The sequence below is a fragment of the Ipomoea triloba genome, chromosome 15 (assembly GCF_003576645.1).
Source record: "Ipomoea triloba cultivar NCNSP0323 chromosome 15, ASM357664v1".
Classification (NCBI taxonomy): Eukaryota; Viridiplantae; Streptophyta; class Magnoliopsida; order Solanales; family Convolvulaceae; genus Ipomoea; species Ipomoea triloba.
Genome location: NC_044930.1, coordinates 9963279 through 9980781, shown reverse-complemented (window position 1 = coordinate 9980781; position 17503 = coordinate 9963279). Strand labels below are relative to the sequence as shown.

At 35.8% G+C, this 17503-nt stretch overlaps 2 protein-coding genes across 6 annotated transcripts; one reads left to right on the top strand and one right to left on the bottom strand.

The window, feature by feature from the left end:
* Nucleotides 1-3483: 3483 nt before the first annotated feature.
* Nucleotides 3484-10926, top strand: LOC116006291 (autophagy-related protein 18h). Of its 4 annotated transcripts, none has more exons than XM_031246606.1 (9): nt 3484-4081; nt 5051-5494; nt 5704-6147; nt 6577-6822; nt 6929-7723; nt 7826-8004; nt 9564-9670; nt 9776-10309; nt 10550-10926. In XM_031246606.1, the coding sequence occupies exons 1-9, from the start codon at nt 3875-3877 to the stop codon at nt 10552-10554; spliced, it is 2961 nt and encodes a 986-aa protein (XP_031102466.1). In that variant the 5' UTR covers nt 3484-3874; the 3' UTR covers nt 10555-10926. The 4 variants fall into 4 exon arrangements, with proteins under 4 accessions (XP_031102466.1, XP_031102463.1, XP_031102462.1 ...); XM_031246603.1 differs by having other exon boundaries at nt 9755-10309; XM_031246602.1 differs by having other exon boundaries at nt 9546-9670; nt 9755-10309.
* A 3742-nt stretch (nt 10927-14668) lies between these two features.
* LOC116006641 (gibberellin receptor GID1C) lies at nt 14669-17274 on the bottom strand. Of its 2 annotated transcripts, XM_031247089.1 has the most exons (3): nt 16875-17274; nt 15252-16273; nt 14669-15113 (listed from the first exon to the last, which is right to left on the bottom strand). In XM_031247089.1, exons 1-2 carry the CDS (start codon nt 16923-16925, stop codon nt 15278-15280), a joined length of 1047 nt encoding a protein of 348 aa, XP_031102949.1. In that variant the 5' UTR covers nt 16926-17274; the 3' UTR covers nt 14669-15113; nt 15252-15277. The 2 variants fall into 2 exon arrangements, with proteins under 2 accessions (XP_031102949.1, XP_031102948.1); XM_031247088.1 differs by having other exon boundaries at nt 14669-16273.
* Between the last annotated feature and the right edge of the window lie 229 nt (nt 17275-17503).

Sequence of the window (17503 nt, the reverse complement as noted above, 5' to 3'; positions counted from 1 at the left end):
TTATTGACAAAGCCACATAATTAGATGCGCGTACAATCCCTGATTACTCCTCCACAGCCAGCTCTATTCGATGTGTGATCAATAAACCCATAAAAAATTACCTTTCACTGCTCCTTCATCAGGTTTTTTCCAGCTCCTACTTTCCCAGTTGGTTGTGTGAGTTGTGCCTTGTTGATTTCTGGATTTAGCAAAAGCAGACTCTATTTGATCCATTTGTGAATTGATCCATAGTACCTTGGATTGGAGGGGGTGGAGTGAGTTGGTGAAAATTGCCTCGTTCCTCCACTTTCATATCCACCAAATCGTTATTGGAAATAGAGAGTTATCGTTCTCTAGTCTATGCCCATTGTCTCTATTCGCAACTCCACAATCCAATTAGTTCCAGAATGGTAAACTACTGGATTTCAAATGGAATTGAGGAAGAATTCTTCTCTAAACCTCCAGCTATCGGACATTTGCGCAGTACATTGTCAGTATCCTCGATCACCTCACTGCATAGCCAACACTTATCACAAAATGTAAAACCTCTTTTCACTCTCATGCTGTTTGTCATTATCTTCTCATGACGAGCTAGCCATAAAAACATTCTTAACCGACTAGGTATCTTCAGTTTCTAGATAGCATTCCATTCAACTGCTTCAGGTGACTCGGAATATTCAGCAGCGAGATCATAAGCTAAGCAGACAGAGAAGGAGCCCAATGATTCATTCCTCCAACTAGTTGAATCATTAGAAGCTGGATCGTCATAGATCATAATAGCTGCCAATTCATCAAGGGTGGATGTCGGGAGGAATTGTTGAAGTAGACTCCAAATCCAGCCGTAGTCTCTGTTCCAATAGTTCACCACTGATTTGTTGATTCCAGTAGGCAGAATTATTCTGATTGAGAGCATGTAAAGAGGGCAAGAACCCAACCAAATATCATTCCCAAACAGAGTGTTCTTTTCGTTTTTGACCAATTTCACCATTATCTATTGTAATGTTGGGACAGATTTCAGAATCCCCTTCCATACGTTTGACATGCTCGTTTTTCGACGCCAAGTAGAGCAGTCAGTCGAGGAGATCAGATGACATATTTTGATTTGAGAACTTGAGTCCGCAAGCAGTCTTCATTTTGTATTAAGCGCCAACCAAGTTTTACTAAGAATGCTTCATTCATTGATTCGAATTGTGTAACCCAAGACCCCCACAGGCTTTACTCTTAGTTTGGCTTTAAATTATACCTAAATATTTAAAATTTGACAAATAAATATCAAACTTTTTGTATTTTTAATAATTATATTTTTCAATCCAAAAATAATTAACGTCCACCTAACATATCTTTCTTGAGATGGTGCAATTTATTTAAACAATTACATCATAAAATTATATTTTAAAACTATAACATATCAAAATATCTACTTTATACAACTAAAAATTAAAAATTTAAAAATTCAAAACAACATTCTATATGTATAAAAAGCATATTTAAATATTATAATTGTTCCATCCCAATCAAGGATAGGAGGGTGGAGGTATAATGAAGATAAGTCTGTCCCAATATGTATTGAAGTTAGGTTTTATTACTTTCTCAAACATTTTCAACACAAAGAATTTAAGTTCGATCACCAAAGTTCGAACATATAACTACCCATTTAAAAATGACAATTGATAATCGAAACGTCATCACATTACAAGATAGTTAGCATTTGGATATAAATATAATAAAGTAAAAACAGTTTTTTTTTTTTTACCAATAAGTCTTAAAACAAGCCAATTAAATTAAATGATTAAGGAGGATTTTGAGAATTGAATTGGTTGAGTGCCTTAAGAAAGTAGAGGCTCGGGGAGCGGACCCGTTAAGTAAGCATTTAATCAGGTCTCCTAATCCAAGTAATCTATCATGCGTTTGGGTTTTGGCAAAGATGGATAAGCTATCCTCGTATAGGACAGACCAATTCTATGTCTAAAATGAAAATCAGTTCTTGTGGTCCTGTGGAAATGGGAAAGAATCTCAACCAAACTCGCCGTAACCTCCATGTTTGCTTCCGCATCTAAACCAAGATATTCTCATGCGGTGTCGTGACGTAAACTCATTTTTTCACGCTTTCATTTTGTCGGCTACGTATTTTACTTAATTCCTGGAGTCTCCCTATCACTTGTAATTATCTCAGTATCTACCCTATTTCCCCATTTTAAAAACAAAGAAACAAAACACACTTGCCTCATTTTAACAATACAATAGTTATACTATGGACCTGCGTCTATCTTGCAAGATGGATCCTCCACAATTTATATACTGAATGTTCATAAATTGTAAACATTCGGTAGGTGAACTGTGAACATTTAATATATAAATTATAAACGTTCAATATTTAAATTGTGTATTTGAATCTAAGTCCACATTGAAAGGTAAACTCATGTCCACAAAATAATTATGGAAAAAAGTGTCAAATAAGTCACTGAACTTCTTACTTTTGTGCAATTGAGTCACTGAACTTAAAAAGTGTGCAATTGAATCATCAAACAAGTAAAATTTGTGCAATTAGAACATTTTTCTAATTTTTTAAAAATTCTTTAAAAACATTTCAATATTGATGTCCAATTGCATAAATTTTACTTATTTGATGATTCAATTGCACACTTCTTAAATTCAATGACCCAATTGCACAAAAGCGATAAGTTCAATAGCCTATTTAACACTTTTTCTAATAATTATTTCTCACAAATTGTGCATAAGAACACATTATTGGACTTTGATCGTAATAGTGGGATGGCTATGTATAGACACTAGACACTCTGATTCTCTTACTTAATGAATCATTGAGTCATTATTATTTACCTATTTACAATCATATTGTACCATAATATAGTAGTCCTTGGGGTGAGAGATTTCACATTTTTGCGAGTAAAAAAAACAAAAGAAAAACTATGTTACACGAAAAATTCTAAAAATGACAGAGTAGTATTTTTCTTTTGTTCTTCATAAATATTTTATTTTATAAATTTATAGAAACTTCATAAAATATTTCAAGGCCGTTTCATTAATTTTAAAATATGTATTATAATTACTTACTTTGTCTCATTTTACTTATCATATGCATTTTCATTGGTCAAATCAATTTTTTTTTTTAGTAATTTTTTATATTTAATATTATTTTAATATAAATTTTATATAGTAATTTTGGTCTTAATATTAAAAATTTTAATTCTAAATAAATTTAATCAACCCAAATTGACACATAAAATAAGACAAAATTAATAATATTTATGCATATTTAGTAAAGCATTTGCAAATATACACATAATTTTTATATTTTTATTTTTACAATGCGTTTCATATCATGCGTTTCTTATTTTTCCGTGCAACCTAGAAGGAAAATAAACAAGTTGATAATCTGTGTGGTCAAAATTATGATATACCAGAATGTTTGGGGCGTTTCCGATATTTGTCGAAACATTCGGATTGGCTTCCACCGCAATTAACAACCAAGTCTGCCAAATCAAGAGAGAGAGAGAAGGTAAGTACAAGTTTAGAGGGAAGAGAGAGAAGGGAAGAGAGAGAGGAAACGTCTTCCAGTTCAAGAGGTCAAACTCCAAACAACACAGAGCCCTAAAATCATTCATTGCTCGGTGTTATCTACGGCTTTCCCGTGCTTGTTCTCCGATTGATTAATGCTTTATCATCTGATCGTCTATCCACGTCAGCAGCATCGCTCGGCGGCGGACCGCGGCGGCGACAGCGACAGCGGCGGTGGCGGTTCTGACGAGTTGTCGTCAATACCGGCAGGAATAGCAGCAGCGACGGTAGCAGATAAACAGTTTCTGTTTGAGTTTCAGTTCGTTCCCTCTGGTTACGGCCGGTGAGATTTTCGTTATTTTGTCTTTGGATTATTATGAAGAAAAACCAAAGTATCAATAGCAACAGTAACGTGAATACTAAGGTGAAGAATGGGGCGACCAATGGCTTTCTTCCTAATTCTTTCAAGTTCATATCCTCTTGCATCAAAACCGTTTCTTCTAACGTACGCTGTGCCGGAGCCTCCGTAGCCGGCTCCATCTCCGCCGCTGCGTCCGACTCCGATGATCATCGCAAGGACCAGGTTTAAAACTCTTCACCGCCTCGAAGATTAAATTTTCTGAGTAGTTGTTAAGTTAATTTCAACGGGATTTTGTTGCGTGGTTGGATTGCTTTGTTAGTTTTGATTTTCTCGATTTTGTAAGCAAAATGATGAGGTTCGAGGTTGTCTATACTAGTTAAACACGATTGTAAGGTTCGGATCTTTTGCCCGATTATTTCTAGTAACTTTAGTGCTTGTTTGTGTTTATAAAAGTAGTTGTTTTGGGACATTCAACTTTGCACATTTTCTCTAGTTTATTCATGATTGGAATGTAAATGGTGCTTCTGAATAATTCGATATTTACATGAGATAGAAAGGAGTCTCAGACATTGACATTGGACTGGTATACCTAGAGGATAATGACTACATGCTAGGACTCTGCCATGGTGTAGACTTTGTATTGTTGAGTAATGATGCATATTAGTGTCTTCATACTTCAAACTAGTGTTTGAATTGTTGATGGTGCATTTCTCCTTAAACTGAATTATAAGGATAAGGGTCAGTGTCCAATAATCAGTACAATTAACTATTAACTATCATTTCATTATAGCACAATTGGGTAAGCATTGGTTACATGTGCATGCATTTGGCAGTCAGATCTGAGTGTCATGTTAAAATGTTTCTTTCTATGGAGGTTGCAACATCTTTCCTCCCTTTTAATTATAATTTTCATTACCTATCACAAAAATGAAATATTGTTATGGCCTCCTTGTTATATATCTTGTTCATGATTCATTATTGATGTAAGTTTGGGAAGAAAAAGATTCATCAAGAGCACTTCATTCATATTCTGTAGAGTACGTTCTTTGGGCTTCATTTTTGTTTATTTTTAGAATTTTTTGCATGGTGTTTGTCTGTGATGAGTAATAGCTTTATACTGTTTCTAATGACATCAGTTTGCGTTCTGATCAACAATGCTAATCTCCTCGTTTCTAAATTTTTGACAAACAGGTTTTGTGGGCTTGCTTTGACAAACTACACTTAGGTCCTTCATCATTCAAACATGTCCTGCTCATTGGTTATTCTAATGGTTTTCAAGTCTTGGATGTTGAAGATGCGTCTAATGTATGTGAACTGGTCTCTCGGCGGGATGATCCAGTCACGTTTCTACAGATGCAGCCCATTCCTGCAAAATCTGATGGCCATGAAGGATATATAAACTCACATCCCATGCTCTTGGTAGTGGCTTGTGATGAAACAGTTGAATCCATTCCAGCACAAAGTGGGAGGGATGGCTTTGTTGAGCCTCAAGCAGTGAACCTTGTAAACTCGCCTACTACACTTCGATTTTATTCTCTAAGGTCCCACAATTATGTTCACAGTTTACGATTCAGGTCTACTATTTTTATGGTTAGATCCAGTCCACAGATAGTTGCCGTTGGTCTTGCAACACAGGTAAACATCTTTACTTTCTCATCCTACCAATTCAAAGATTTGGTGGGTTCAATTAATTGTCTTCTGTATGAAAACAGACATTAGTCTTCTTAACTATAAATTTTGAATTAGATTTGGTGCTATAATTATCTAAGATTTGTTGGTGTGTCGCTGTGTTGTTGTGCTGAACAATATTTGTTATCCTAAACATTCTAATATTTTGCTGGCAGATATATTGCTTTGATGCCCTTACTCTAGAGAATAAGTTGTGTGTGCTTACCTATCCTGTGCCTCAGTTGGGGGGCCAAGGTTTTACTGGAGTCAATATTGGCTATGGTCCAATGGCTGTAGGTCCAAGGTGGCTAGCTTATTCGTCAAATAATCCAATGATATCAAACACAGGACGATTAAGTCCACAAAGTCTTAGTCCTTCTCCTGGTGTTAGCCCATCTACATCACCTGGTAATGGAAATCTGGTAGCTAGATATGCCATGGAGTCAAGTAAACAGCTTGCTTCTGGATTGATCAATCTTGGAGACATGGGCTATAAGACTTTGTCAAAATATTGTCATGAACTTCTTCCTGATGGTTCCGGTTCACCCATATCATCAAGCAGCGGCTGGAAAGTAGGAAGGGGTCCAATTCACTTGAGTGAAACAGATGCTGCTGGGATGGTTAGTCTTGCCAATAATTCTGTGCTTCAGAAAAATTTCTTAAAACTTTGCTTTAGTCAGAATGTCAGATAGGAATAACATTGTTTTTATTGAACCATTATCATATTACTGCTCATAGACTCATATATACCTTTTGTTTCTCTTTTCCTGATCTACCTGTAATCTCAGATTCAACGCATGCTTCTTTTAAATGTTTTGGGTACAAACAATAAAATGGTTAAGCAAATTTTGCCTATTGTGAGCTAATATGTAACTTCATTAACTTGGTGTTGGCCATCAGAGAGTAAAGTTGATTACTTGATTTTTCCAAAACATAGTCCCTCACATGATCAGCTATTGTAGTGTAAAGTAACAATTAAAATGCAGAGTTTTGGTGTTGGCCAGAGCTGTTGATCTGAAAGAGCTATTCTTCTGATGTGTTTATTGCAGGTTGTGATTAAGGATTTCATATCCAGAGCTGTAGTTTCGCAATTTAGGGCCCATAAAAGCCCCATATCTGTTCTATGTTTTGACCCTAGTGGCACTCTCTTGGTCACCGCTTCCATACGTGGTAACAATATAAATATATTCCGGATAATGCCCTCTAGCTCTCAGAATGGATCAGGTGTACATAGCAATGATTGGAGCTCTTCCCATGTCCACCTCTACAAGCTCCATCGAGGCGTGACCCCCGCTGTATGTATTTTTTGGCATTCTATTTTATAATGCAGCATTTTGATAGACATCTATTCCAGATTTTTTTGCTTTCAACTTTTAATGGGAAATGTTTTTGTAATAACAGGTGATACAAGACATTTGCTTTAGTTACTATAGTCAATGGGTAGCTATTATTTCAACAAGGGGGACTTGCCATATTTTTGTTTTATCCCCTTTCGGTGGCGAAACAGGGCTTCAATTACAAAACACTCACGTTAATGACACAATGCTTATACCCATACTATCTTTGCCATGGTGGTCTGCCTCATCTTTTTCAATAAACCAGCAGTCTTCTACACCCCCACCAGCACCTATCACACTGTCTGTTGTTAGCAGAATTAAGAACGTCTCCGGTTGGCTTAATACAGTGAGCAATGCTGCTTCTTCCGTGGCAGGAAAGGTTTCTGTACCATCTGGTGTTGTTGCAGCTGTTTTTCATAGTTGCATACACCAAGATGTGCAGCGTGCTCCCCAAAATGTGGATTCTTTAGAACATTTATTGGCCTTCACTCCTAGTGGCCATCTAATTCAATATGAAATGGTTCCTTCACTTGGTGGTGAGCAGGGTGACACCACTTTGAGAACTGGTACAGGACCCTTAGTGCACATGCAAGAGGATGAATTGCGAGTGAAAGCTGAGCCTGTACAATGGTGGGATGTTTGTCGAAGGGCAGACTGGCCTGAAAGAGAGGAGTGTGTTAAGGAAATTGCATTTGGAACCCATGGAGGCATGGACACTGTCATAGATACTTCTGTTAGTGAAGATGATGGCATTGGAGGTAAGGATATTTCCGTGCCTCACAATCAGGCTCACTGGTATCTTTCAAATGCAGAGGTGCAATCAAGGTCCTGGAGGATACCAATTTGGCAGAAGTCTAAGGTAGTTACATTCTTTATAGTCCTTGGTGTACTTTCAAGTTTTTCTCTGCTGAGGTTTGCTATATTCTATCATTCTATGATTATAATTTCATATTTACTGTAGATATGCTTCTATACCATGAGTCTCCAAGGGAGTGCAGAACAGTATATTGAACAACTTCTTGCCAGTAGAGAGATTGAAATTGAGAATGTTCCAGTTAATGAGGTTGAAATAAAGCGCAAGGATTTGTTACCTGTATTTGACCAATTTCAGAGGATTCAAACAAATTGGGATGATGAGAGGTAATGATGATTCTGCATGCGTTATTCTCAATTATTGCCACCTTGTTCAGCTCTTCAAAAGCATGGCAAAAGAGTTGTGAACATGCATTTTACTCTTTTTTTTGCTACTATATGTCTGGTATTTGGACTGAATCCTCATTCTGCAAGTGATTGGATATGTGTCAAGAACTGATGTTGTGCTTAGTTTAAGTGTTTGACTAGCAAGTAGTGTTTTCTTAAAGGTACTGATACATTCAATTGCATATTGGATCTGAGACTGACAACATACTCTTCAATTAGAACTTAGGATGCTGTAGAACTCTCAAGGCTGTAACCATGAGAGTAGTATGCCAATCTTGTGGTTTTTTGTCATGCCAAATTGAGAGTTTTCCCTAGTTAGGGTGGATCACTTTGAGTGTAAAACCATTAAGTCTGTAACTACGAGATTAGTATTCCAATATCCCTCTTTTTAGTCATGTCAAATTGAGAGTTTTGCCTTTCTAGGGTGCATCCTTTCTAGTTCCTTTAGGTAAAGCATAAACTCATCATTTCTCTGAGATGCTGTTAGACTTGAGATGTTCCAAAGAGTTTTCAACCAAACACAAAGCATGAGACTTACAGTGTGAGCTATACCCCCTCTACTACCCCTTTAAATAAAAAAAATTTATTGTTTTCTGCAAGTATTTGTTGCATTGATATAGAGCATGAATTGGGTTAATTTACTGAGAGGTAGTTAATATTCTTTAGTAATGTATTTGATGATTCTTTTCAACATTAAGTGCATTTGAACAGCCAATCAAATCCAATATTCAGTGATAAATGTTACATTGCTAATGTTTACAATGTTATTCTTGATACGATGCATATGTTTTATGACATGCACTTTCATCATTGGGACACTGTAAAAGGTTTGGCATACTTTAAAATATTACTACATGATTTGCAGAAACTCGAACCCACTTAGAGATCATCACATCATAAATATGGTTTATATCTACATATATTTGATGATTCTTTTCAACTTTCAGTGCATTAGAACAGCCAAAATCAAATCCACTGCACAATGTTAAATGTTACATTGCTAATGCTTACATCATTATTCTTGATATGATGCATATGTTTTTTGACATTCACTTCCCTCTTTGGGACACTGCAAAAGGTTAGACATACTATAAAATATTACCACAATTAATTTTCAGAAACTCGACATTGAATGATGTTCTTTACAAAATTCAAACTTAAAACCATTACTGAAGGGTGGGGCTTAATAAAGATATTTATGATGTGATGTTCTCTACAAAATTCTAACTTATACCCATGGATTCAAACTTAAACCACTACTGAAGGGTGGTGTTTATTTAGTTACTTATTTTTACCAGGATTTTGAAATTATAATCAATTGCTTGTATTTCTCTATTTCCCCCTTTGATTGTGTTTCAACACTGTTTATATTTCAATATAAATGTGGAGTTTATTAATATGTGATACCTCGTTAGATTATATGTAAAGCCACAAATTGTTGAGTATTGTTAAGAAACAGTTCTATCTCATGTATTGTGTAGGATTTCTTTCGATGGCAGATTTTCTGGTTCATCGTATGGCTCTTCCAGTGGTAAAGAGAAATCAGAAGATACTGCTTCTAATGCAAAGGCAGCCGCTCTTTGTGCGGTCAAAAAGTCACATGCTGGTAAGACGGTGTATGATTTTAGTTGGATGTTCTGATAGGTCCTCAAAGAGCTTATATGTCTGTATTTTTTTTCGTTACTATAAGGTTCACAAATTTCTGGTGTAGATGAAATGAATATTACGCCAGTGGCATATCCTCAAATTGATCTAATGGATGAGAATGATGGAGCAAGAGAATCAGGGTTTTCAGGGCCATTGATGCCAAATCGGACATTCTCCATTCCTGAGTTATCAACAAATATCATTTCTTCCTTGGAGGAAGGTTACATTGTAAATAGTCCGTCTCCCCCAAAAAGTGGGTCTCTCTCTGCTGGAGAAACTAGTGCTAGGGACATTCAGTCCTCAAATAGTGCTCTTACAAGTCAAGCTTCGAACACAAGCTCTAATCATTCCGATATGAGTATGAATATTAGTAATGATGAGGGGCTGATTCATGAAGATATGTCTGACCCTGTAGATTTTGCACAGTATTTCAAAGAAGGCTACTGCAAGGCTTCAACTAACAAAGAATCCAGTGAGTTAACAAAACTGGTTACTGATATTGATAGAGGCAATAATCCTTGTGAAAAAGAGAAGGGTGAAGATGATGACGGGGAAAGTGATGACATGCTTGGTGGCGTATTCGACTTCTCTGAAGAAGGTTTGTGAATATAAATGAAACATTCAATGCATTTAGTATATGCTTATTTTCTCCATCATGTATTAATGCCTACCTCTACTAAAATTTGCATAGGGGAAAAAGGTTTTTTTCCCCCTTTTATTTATTCAATTTTCAGTGAAATCTTGAAATATTGCATGATTTTAGGTATTATTATTAACCTGATCTGTTTGTGGTTCCTCTTATTGCCACTTTAAAAAATATATATATATATTTTTTCAGGTTGATGCATATGACTTTGAATGTTTAAAGTGTAGTGGTGGAGTTAAGCCAACCTGATGTAATGCATGGAGCATATGATCTGAAGTGTGGCCTATTGCTTTCCAAGAGGACAAAAATGCTACTGACTGGTGTGCTATATGTGACATTTACTTAGTCCATTTGTTTTTTTGCCGGGGGTGATCTGATGAGCGCCTGGTTGGTTTCTCTCTCTGCATCTAATTCTTGTGTATATATACTGTATATTAAAATTCATGATGCAAACGATTGGAGTGGACAGGTCTTTGTCTATGCTGTTTAACTGTATTTGTTCTTTTAAAGAAAAGACAATAAAAATGGGGAAAAAAAAAAGCAAAAGCAATTTGTTATTTTGTTGCAAACTTTTCTTTTCCTTGATAGTTCGCATAAGGTTTGGTTTTGGTTTATCATTAAAAATCGATCGGCTCTATACTCTATAAATTGAATGATTTTGGTTTAGTTTAGTTAAAAATTGATTTGGGTTGAAAAACTAAACGGTTTTTTTTAAAAAAAAATATTAGATGATTATATATTTTGTTTATATTCAATTGTTTTTATATTTATAAATTTAACCAAATATATATATACTAAATGTCTAATTTTCAAACCTAATTTTCACAATTCTTAATTGTTTTAATTTTTCTCTATGCAATGTTGTGGTCTTACAGTAGACGCATGTGAAGAGATCGGTTTAGTTTGGATTTATTTCAGAGTGAAAATTTTGAAATATGTATTGTGTATTTGTTATTTAGATTTTTTAATTTAAATTATTAGTGAAAATAAATAAATAATTATGTGTGCAAGACAATTGAAAAATGTTTGAGTTATCAAATTGAAATCGAAATTTGAACAGAACTGAATTGAACTAAATTTGAGCTGAAATCAAATTATTTTAAACTGAAACCGGATTGAACTAAAATTTGAAACTGAATGATTTAATTTTTTTAAAACAAAAAAAGTTGAAATTAAACCAAATTGAAAATCGAAATGCCACCCATACTTTTACAACAAAAAAAAAAAAAAATCAAATAAGCCTGTTAAGTCAAATAAATAGTAAAATTAAGCTTTTTAGCTTTAAAAAAGGGTCTTATCTAAGCCCTTTAAACAAGAAAAAGAAAGTACAACTAACCCAATTTTGATTTAGGCCATGTTTGATAAATAATCAGCCTATCAGTCAATTTTGGCTTATTTGACCACTATTAGTTGGTAAGTAATAAGCTTTTTGTAACTTCAAAATGCCAAAATTCAAAAGGCTACTCAAAGCAGCCTTTTCAATTAGCTTTTTGAGAAAGAAAATTATACCAAACAGCCATCAGCTAACAGCTAATTTATCAAACAACTTTCTACAATCAGCCAATGTTATCAACAAATCATACCTTCTAACCCAAACAGCCAATCCAATCAGCTAACAACCATTTACCAAACAGGACCTTAGTTAACAAATTATTGTTGGTTTGACTTAACACATGTTACGTTACGTGGAACTTTTTATGTTTATATGTACATCGAATGTATAAATACTTTTTGGCCATTTTGGTAAATAATTAGCCTATCAACTAATTTTGACCTATTTGATCAGTATTAGTTGTTTGACTTGGTTAAAAAATTAGTATAAGTGTTTGTTTAATTAGTTTTTTGTAACTCCAAAATGCTAAATTTCAAAAGGCTACTCAAAGCAATCTTTTCAATTAGTGTTTTGAGAAAAGAAATTATACCAAACAACTAACAGCTAATTTAACAAACACTTTTCTACAATCAATTAATATTATTAATTAATTATATATTAAAACCCAATCAAGTAACAATCATTTACCAAACAGGGTCAATTTATGTTTATATGGACACCATATATATAATTTTTTTTCTATTTTTTTTAAAAAAATTAATTAACTGCTGTTGGATATGCGGTTGCCCAAAATAGTAAAAACAAGTAGACAACCATCAAATTCGAATAATTGCCCTTTAGTTTGAGACGGTTAACTATGGATAACCTAGGTTATTTTGCTTGTAGTGATTCTTTATCGATTAGAGTCATAATGTCGGATTTACCTATACTCAAAAGGGTCGTGGAATTTCTCTCGTCATCTAAAAAAAAAAAAAGACAACAAGATTCATATCTAAACTTTTGTAAAGAGATGTAAAGAGGTCCATTTATGGATCTTAGAGATTGATATAGCCGTTAATGGCTTCATGCTCCTTTGCCAACATCAAGGCAAAGGCGGGCTTTGCATTCATGTAGTGGTTGACGAAGGTGAAAGAGGATATAGAAAATAGGGTCACACTTGTGTGAGACCGTCTCACGGATCCTTATTCGTGAGACGGGTCGGGTCGGGTCAAAGCACCATACAAATGTCATACTTATATGTGTAAATGTCACACTTATATGCTCAAATATAACACTAATCAAAAATAAATTTTTGTTACTTATAAGAGAAAAAGTAATACATTTCTCATAATAAGTAATGTTGACAAGTACCTCTCACTTATAAGGGCAAATATATAACTTTTGAGGAAAAAATTTAATACTTTTAAATCGAAATGTAAAAGTATTGTATTTTCTCTTAAAAGTATTAAATTTACCCTAATAAGTAACAAAAATTTTATTCCTGATTAGTATTACATTTGAGCATATAAGTATGACATTTGTTCATATAAGTGTTACATTTGCATATTGACTTGACCCGACCCGTCTCATGGTGAGACGGGCTCACACAAGTTTTTGCCTAGAAAATATTTTGAATTTGCACATTTAGTATTAACATATTGCAAAATCATTCCTCCTTAACACTTTTTTTTTCTCTCCCCTTTCTCTCTCTTCCACCTTAGCCGCAAATTCTGAAAAAACCAAGCAAAATCCATAATTGGTGATGCCCTAATAAACAAATACTTTTTAAATAATATTAACTTTTTAATACATTAATTAAAATAAACATATTTTTCTTTTCTAAAATATACTTTTTTAAAGATTTGTGAAACACTATAACACAAATTTTGCAAGCACAATGTATTTTTGAATTGACAAACTTCCTAAACTTACACTTGTCTGGATTGTGGCCTCAGGCCTCTAGCTAAATATCCCTTTCTTGTTCATCTGTGTTGCCCTTTGTCCAAGGGGGATCAGAGATGGTGCTGTCCCAAATTTGGCATTTTCCCTTTTTAGCAATATAACTTGTACATACCTGTCTTAATACTGTTGGTTATTAGAGCATTTACATTGATGAATATTGAGGGGATAATGTCAGGCATTAATGCCACATGGAGGAGTGAGGTGAGGGAGAGAGAAAGAAGTTACTCCTGCAAATGAAGAAATAATGCAGAATAGTAGGACCCACTCTAATTAACATCACAAGTGACAGCCACACGCTCCCAGCGGGCGCGTGCACTCCTGAGACGCGCCTGACAATGCTATTTTTTATTTTTTATTTTTTTCCTCTCATCCCACTTTCTCTTTCCTAATCACACTTACAAAAACTCCTCAATAACTGCGAAATATCCCCACTAATAAGGATGCTCTTAAAATCCGAATTTGACACACCATGCCCCTTCCCTGTAGAGGTTGTCATCCCTCTTTTACTTTTTTACTCCATGATATAACAAACAAAAATTGGACATTTTTATTATGTGAGTCCCATAAAAAGTGTCAAGTTGAGAGTAAGAAATGAGCATGGATTGGGAGTAACACCAACCAAGATAGCTAGTGCTCAAACCCACGACCTCTCGACTGTAGATAGATCACTCTTAGCACCTAGGCTGGAGTTACCCCTGCTTTGCCTTTATTTATATGATTAATCATGGTCTAGACCCAAAACAAAAAAAAAAACAAAAAAAAGCTTTTGTTTCAATTCTATTTAATTTTGGGATTAAGGGTCAAACAAGCCCTTAAAAGAACAATTAAGCACTCGAACTAGAAAAAAACTCCAATTATATATCTGAACTTAGAAACAAAGTACAATTAGTCCAATTTCACATGTTATTGCACATCGGGTATATTAGAAATCAAGTTAATTTCAAATGCCTGCAACCTATGGTTAGACTTATTCAATAATTCCAAAATGCAAAAATGCAAGGGAGGAGAGGGAGAGAACTGAGAAAGGGCAAGAGGAATGAGAAACAAGTACTAACAATACACACTTGGTAGGGCATACTGCATACACCATATAAAAGCAAACATAAGTGGTTATAATTCTAGTTATATTACAAATTCACTGATCTAATTAAGGATGTTCTCCAATCTCCATCCATGAACTACTAAAAGTGGTATGTTTAGCTATATAACATTAGCAAGGATATGATGCTGCTCTCTCTCTCATCGATCAGCACCACATTCACCCTTCTTCCTCTCTCTCTCGTTTTGAGGCCAGAAGTCGGAAATGTTAATGTAATCAGCAGATTCAGAGGCTTAGGTCAACCTGCTCGATCTTACGATAATGCAACTATACAACACAACCAGACACCCTTTAAGTTTCCCAAAATACTCGTACCGTTATTATTGTCTAGGCACAAGCGGAAAAGATGCCTCAGCATTTGAAATAACCAAACCTGGGCGGGCCTGCAGAGTAGAATCCAAGCTTAGTATGACTAACAAAGCAATAACAAGTGGAACTAGACAGACAATATTACACGCAAACGCAATTGGCAAGCTTTACGGTGATAACTTCAATCCGAATTTTCAGCTTCTGTTAAGTACCATGTTCTGGGGAAAGTCGGGGCAGTTCAAGAGTCGGAACTGACAAAGTCACTTATCTCATCCATCACGGTGTAGAAGTGGTCGTTGTTTGGCAACAAGTAGAACCCGATTGTTGCCTTCTCTAGATAAATAAGTTTCACCTCTTGCCCCGCCTTCTTAAGTCCATCGGCATAAGCAAGCTGCCAATCCTGAACGAGGTCCAAACCAGCCACGACTACGAGGCTCTTTGGGAACTTAACCCCTTCGAGTTTTATACTGTTTGGACCGAACGGGTTGCATGCTGGATGGTCCCTATCTGCACCTTCGGGGAGAAAGGCTCTCCAATACCAATCTCGGTCCTGAAGTGTTACAAAATATTTGCCATCTAATCGTTCTTCAGACTCGGTTCTCATTTCCCCTCCAAACATTGGATTCAGCAATATACTCCCAAACACCTCGATATCTGATTCTGCTGCTCTTAAAGCCACGTTATGAGCAATATTACCGCCAGAGCTATCTCCCGCTAGGTAAACATGAACTTTGGAGTCCATTTTGCTCTGCATCCATTTCCTCGAAGTGACCCACTTGAGAGCAGTCCACCCATCATCATAAGCAGAAGGAAACCTATTTTCTGGCGCTCTCCGGTAGTTAACTGATACAACAATGGCCTTGCAAATACCAACAAGACGACGGCAGAGAATATCATAGATAGCACTGTTGCAAGAAGAGTGCGCAAAACTTCCACCGTGGAAGAAAATAATGACAGGAACCACATCAGAGCACACCGGTTTTTCAAGCTCAGTTAAACTGGGCATCCCTCCATCATCATATGCAGGCCGGTATATCCTACTTAGTAGACCTACTTCACGATCAATAATAATATCAAAAGAGAAAACCCCATCACTCGGATTTGCATCGGCCTGGACCTTGCGATCGAGAAACTCAGCCAAGTGGCGGTTGAAAGTCCCATCAGGACGTCGTAATAGATTGTAAGCCAACTTGAAATTGGAGATGAGGACCCATGTATTCAGTGGAACTACCCTCTATCAAGAAAAGATATAGGTCAAAATTCATAAATTTCACAATTTGCAGTTTTAAAAGCCCTGATAACTTGGCCAATAGAACTATAGAACTACACCCTTAGTGCTGCAAATCCATCAAAAGCAACACCATTATGCCATAGGGAGAAATGATTTACTGCTCTGCCATGAAACTAATTGCAGTCTTACCATTCAGCCATAGAATGATAGAAAACAAAATAATATAATATGCATTCTTACACACAAAATAATAAACACAGCAACAGAAGATGAAAAGGGGACTAGACAAAATAAATATTATGGTTTTGCTTGGGTTTTAGGAGGGGGATGATGCAAGAACAGGAATTCCCATCATTATCAAAATTTCCAAAAATGTTTTTGTTTTTTCAAAATCAGACTCAACAAATACCATCAAATAATTGCCAATATTCAGAATAAACTACTAAAAAAGCTCACAGGAATGATCACAACAACATAACCCTGAAAAGGCAGAAAACAGTCAACTTCAGACACTACCAATGGGAAATGACCCATAAATCAAGAAAACATAAACAGATCATCAGAATCATATGATTTTTGTACACTGAAATAGAATTAAAATTACCTTTGACTCATTCTTGGACTCAATCACGGAGGCTTCACTACTTCTGGCCATAGGGCTCTGCTCCTAGCTAAATCAGAGATAACAACAAAAGTGAAACAATATATAGCCCGCCACTATAAGCAGATCACATTTCCATTTGCAGCCTCAAAAAACATCCCAACCCTTTCACACTTTCTCTCTCTCCCCCCTCTCTCTCTCTCTCTCTATTTATAAATATATATATACACGTATTTATGTATAGAGATCAAAATACAGATCCTATATTATTGAAAGATCATTGTTTGTAGCTAAATCCATCTCAAGATTCTATAACTGGTATCGTTCCTATCCAAGTATTATTAGCAGAAAGGATGATTGATTCTTAAATCGTTCTGCAAATGACCCAGATGAAAGAGACGGAGACAAAGTGGGAGAGGGGGGGTGGGTGAAGGATAAGAAAACGAGCGGCGCACGTTAGAGTATGCGTACGGGGAGAGTGCTAAAGTGCGCGGAGGGCAAAGAGGACAAGATGAGAGAGACGACAAAGTGGGAGGCTGAAAGGGGGATTGTCTTTGGTTCGTTGTGGGACCCGGCTACTAATTTTGACAGTGTTGGTTTTGCTCCCAACCCCTCCAATTCCAAGCTATTTT

Bases quoted from the DNA above. Each gene is read 5' to 3' on its own strand.
- LOC116006641 (XM_031247088.1), bottom strand. From the start codon at position 16,925: ATGGCCAGAAGTAGTGAAGCCTCCGTGATTGAGTCCAAGAATGAGTCA. The intron at 16,274-16,874 runs GTAATTTTAATT...TTTTCTTGATAG, and splicing joins AGTCCAAGAATGAGTCAAAG to AGGGTAGTTCCACTGAATAC.
- LOC116006291 (XM_031246602.1), top strand. From the start codon at position 3,875: ATGAAGAAAAACCAAAGTATCAATAGCAACAGTAACGTGAATACTAAG. The intron at 5,495-5,703 runs GTAAACATCTTT...TTTTGCTGGCAG, and splicing joins CCGTTGGTCTTGCAACACAG to ATATATTGCTTTGATGCCCT. The intron at 6,148-6,576 runs GTTAGTCTTGCC...TGTTTATTGCAG, and splicing joins AAACAGATGCTGCTGGGATG to GTTGTGATTAAGGATTTCAT.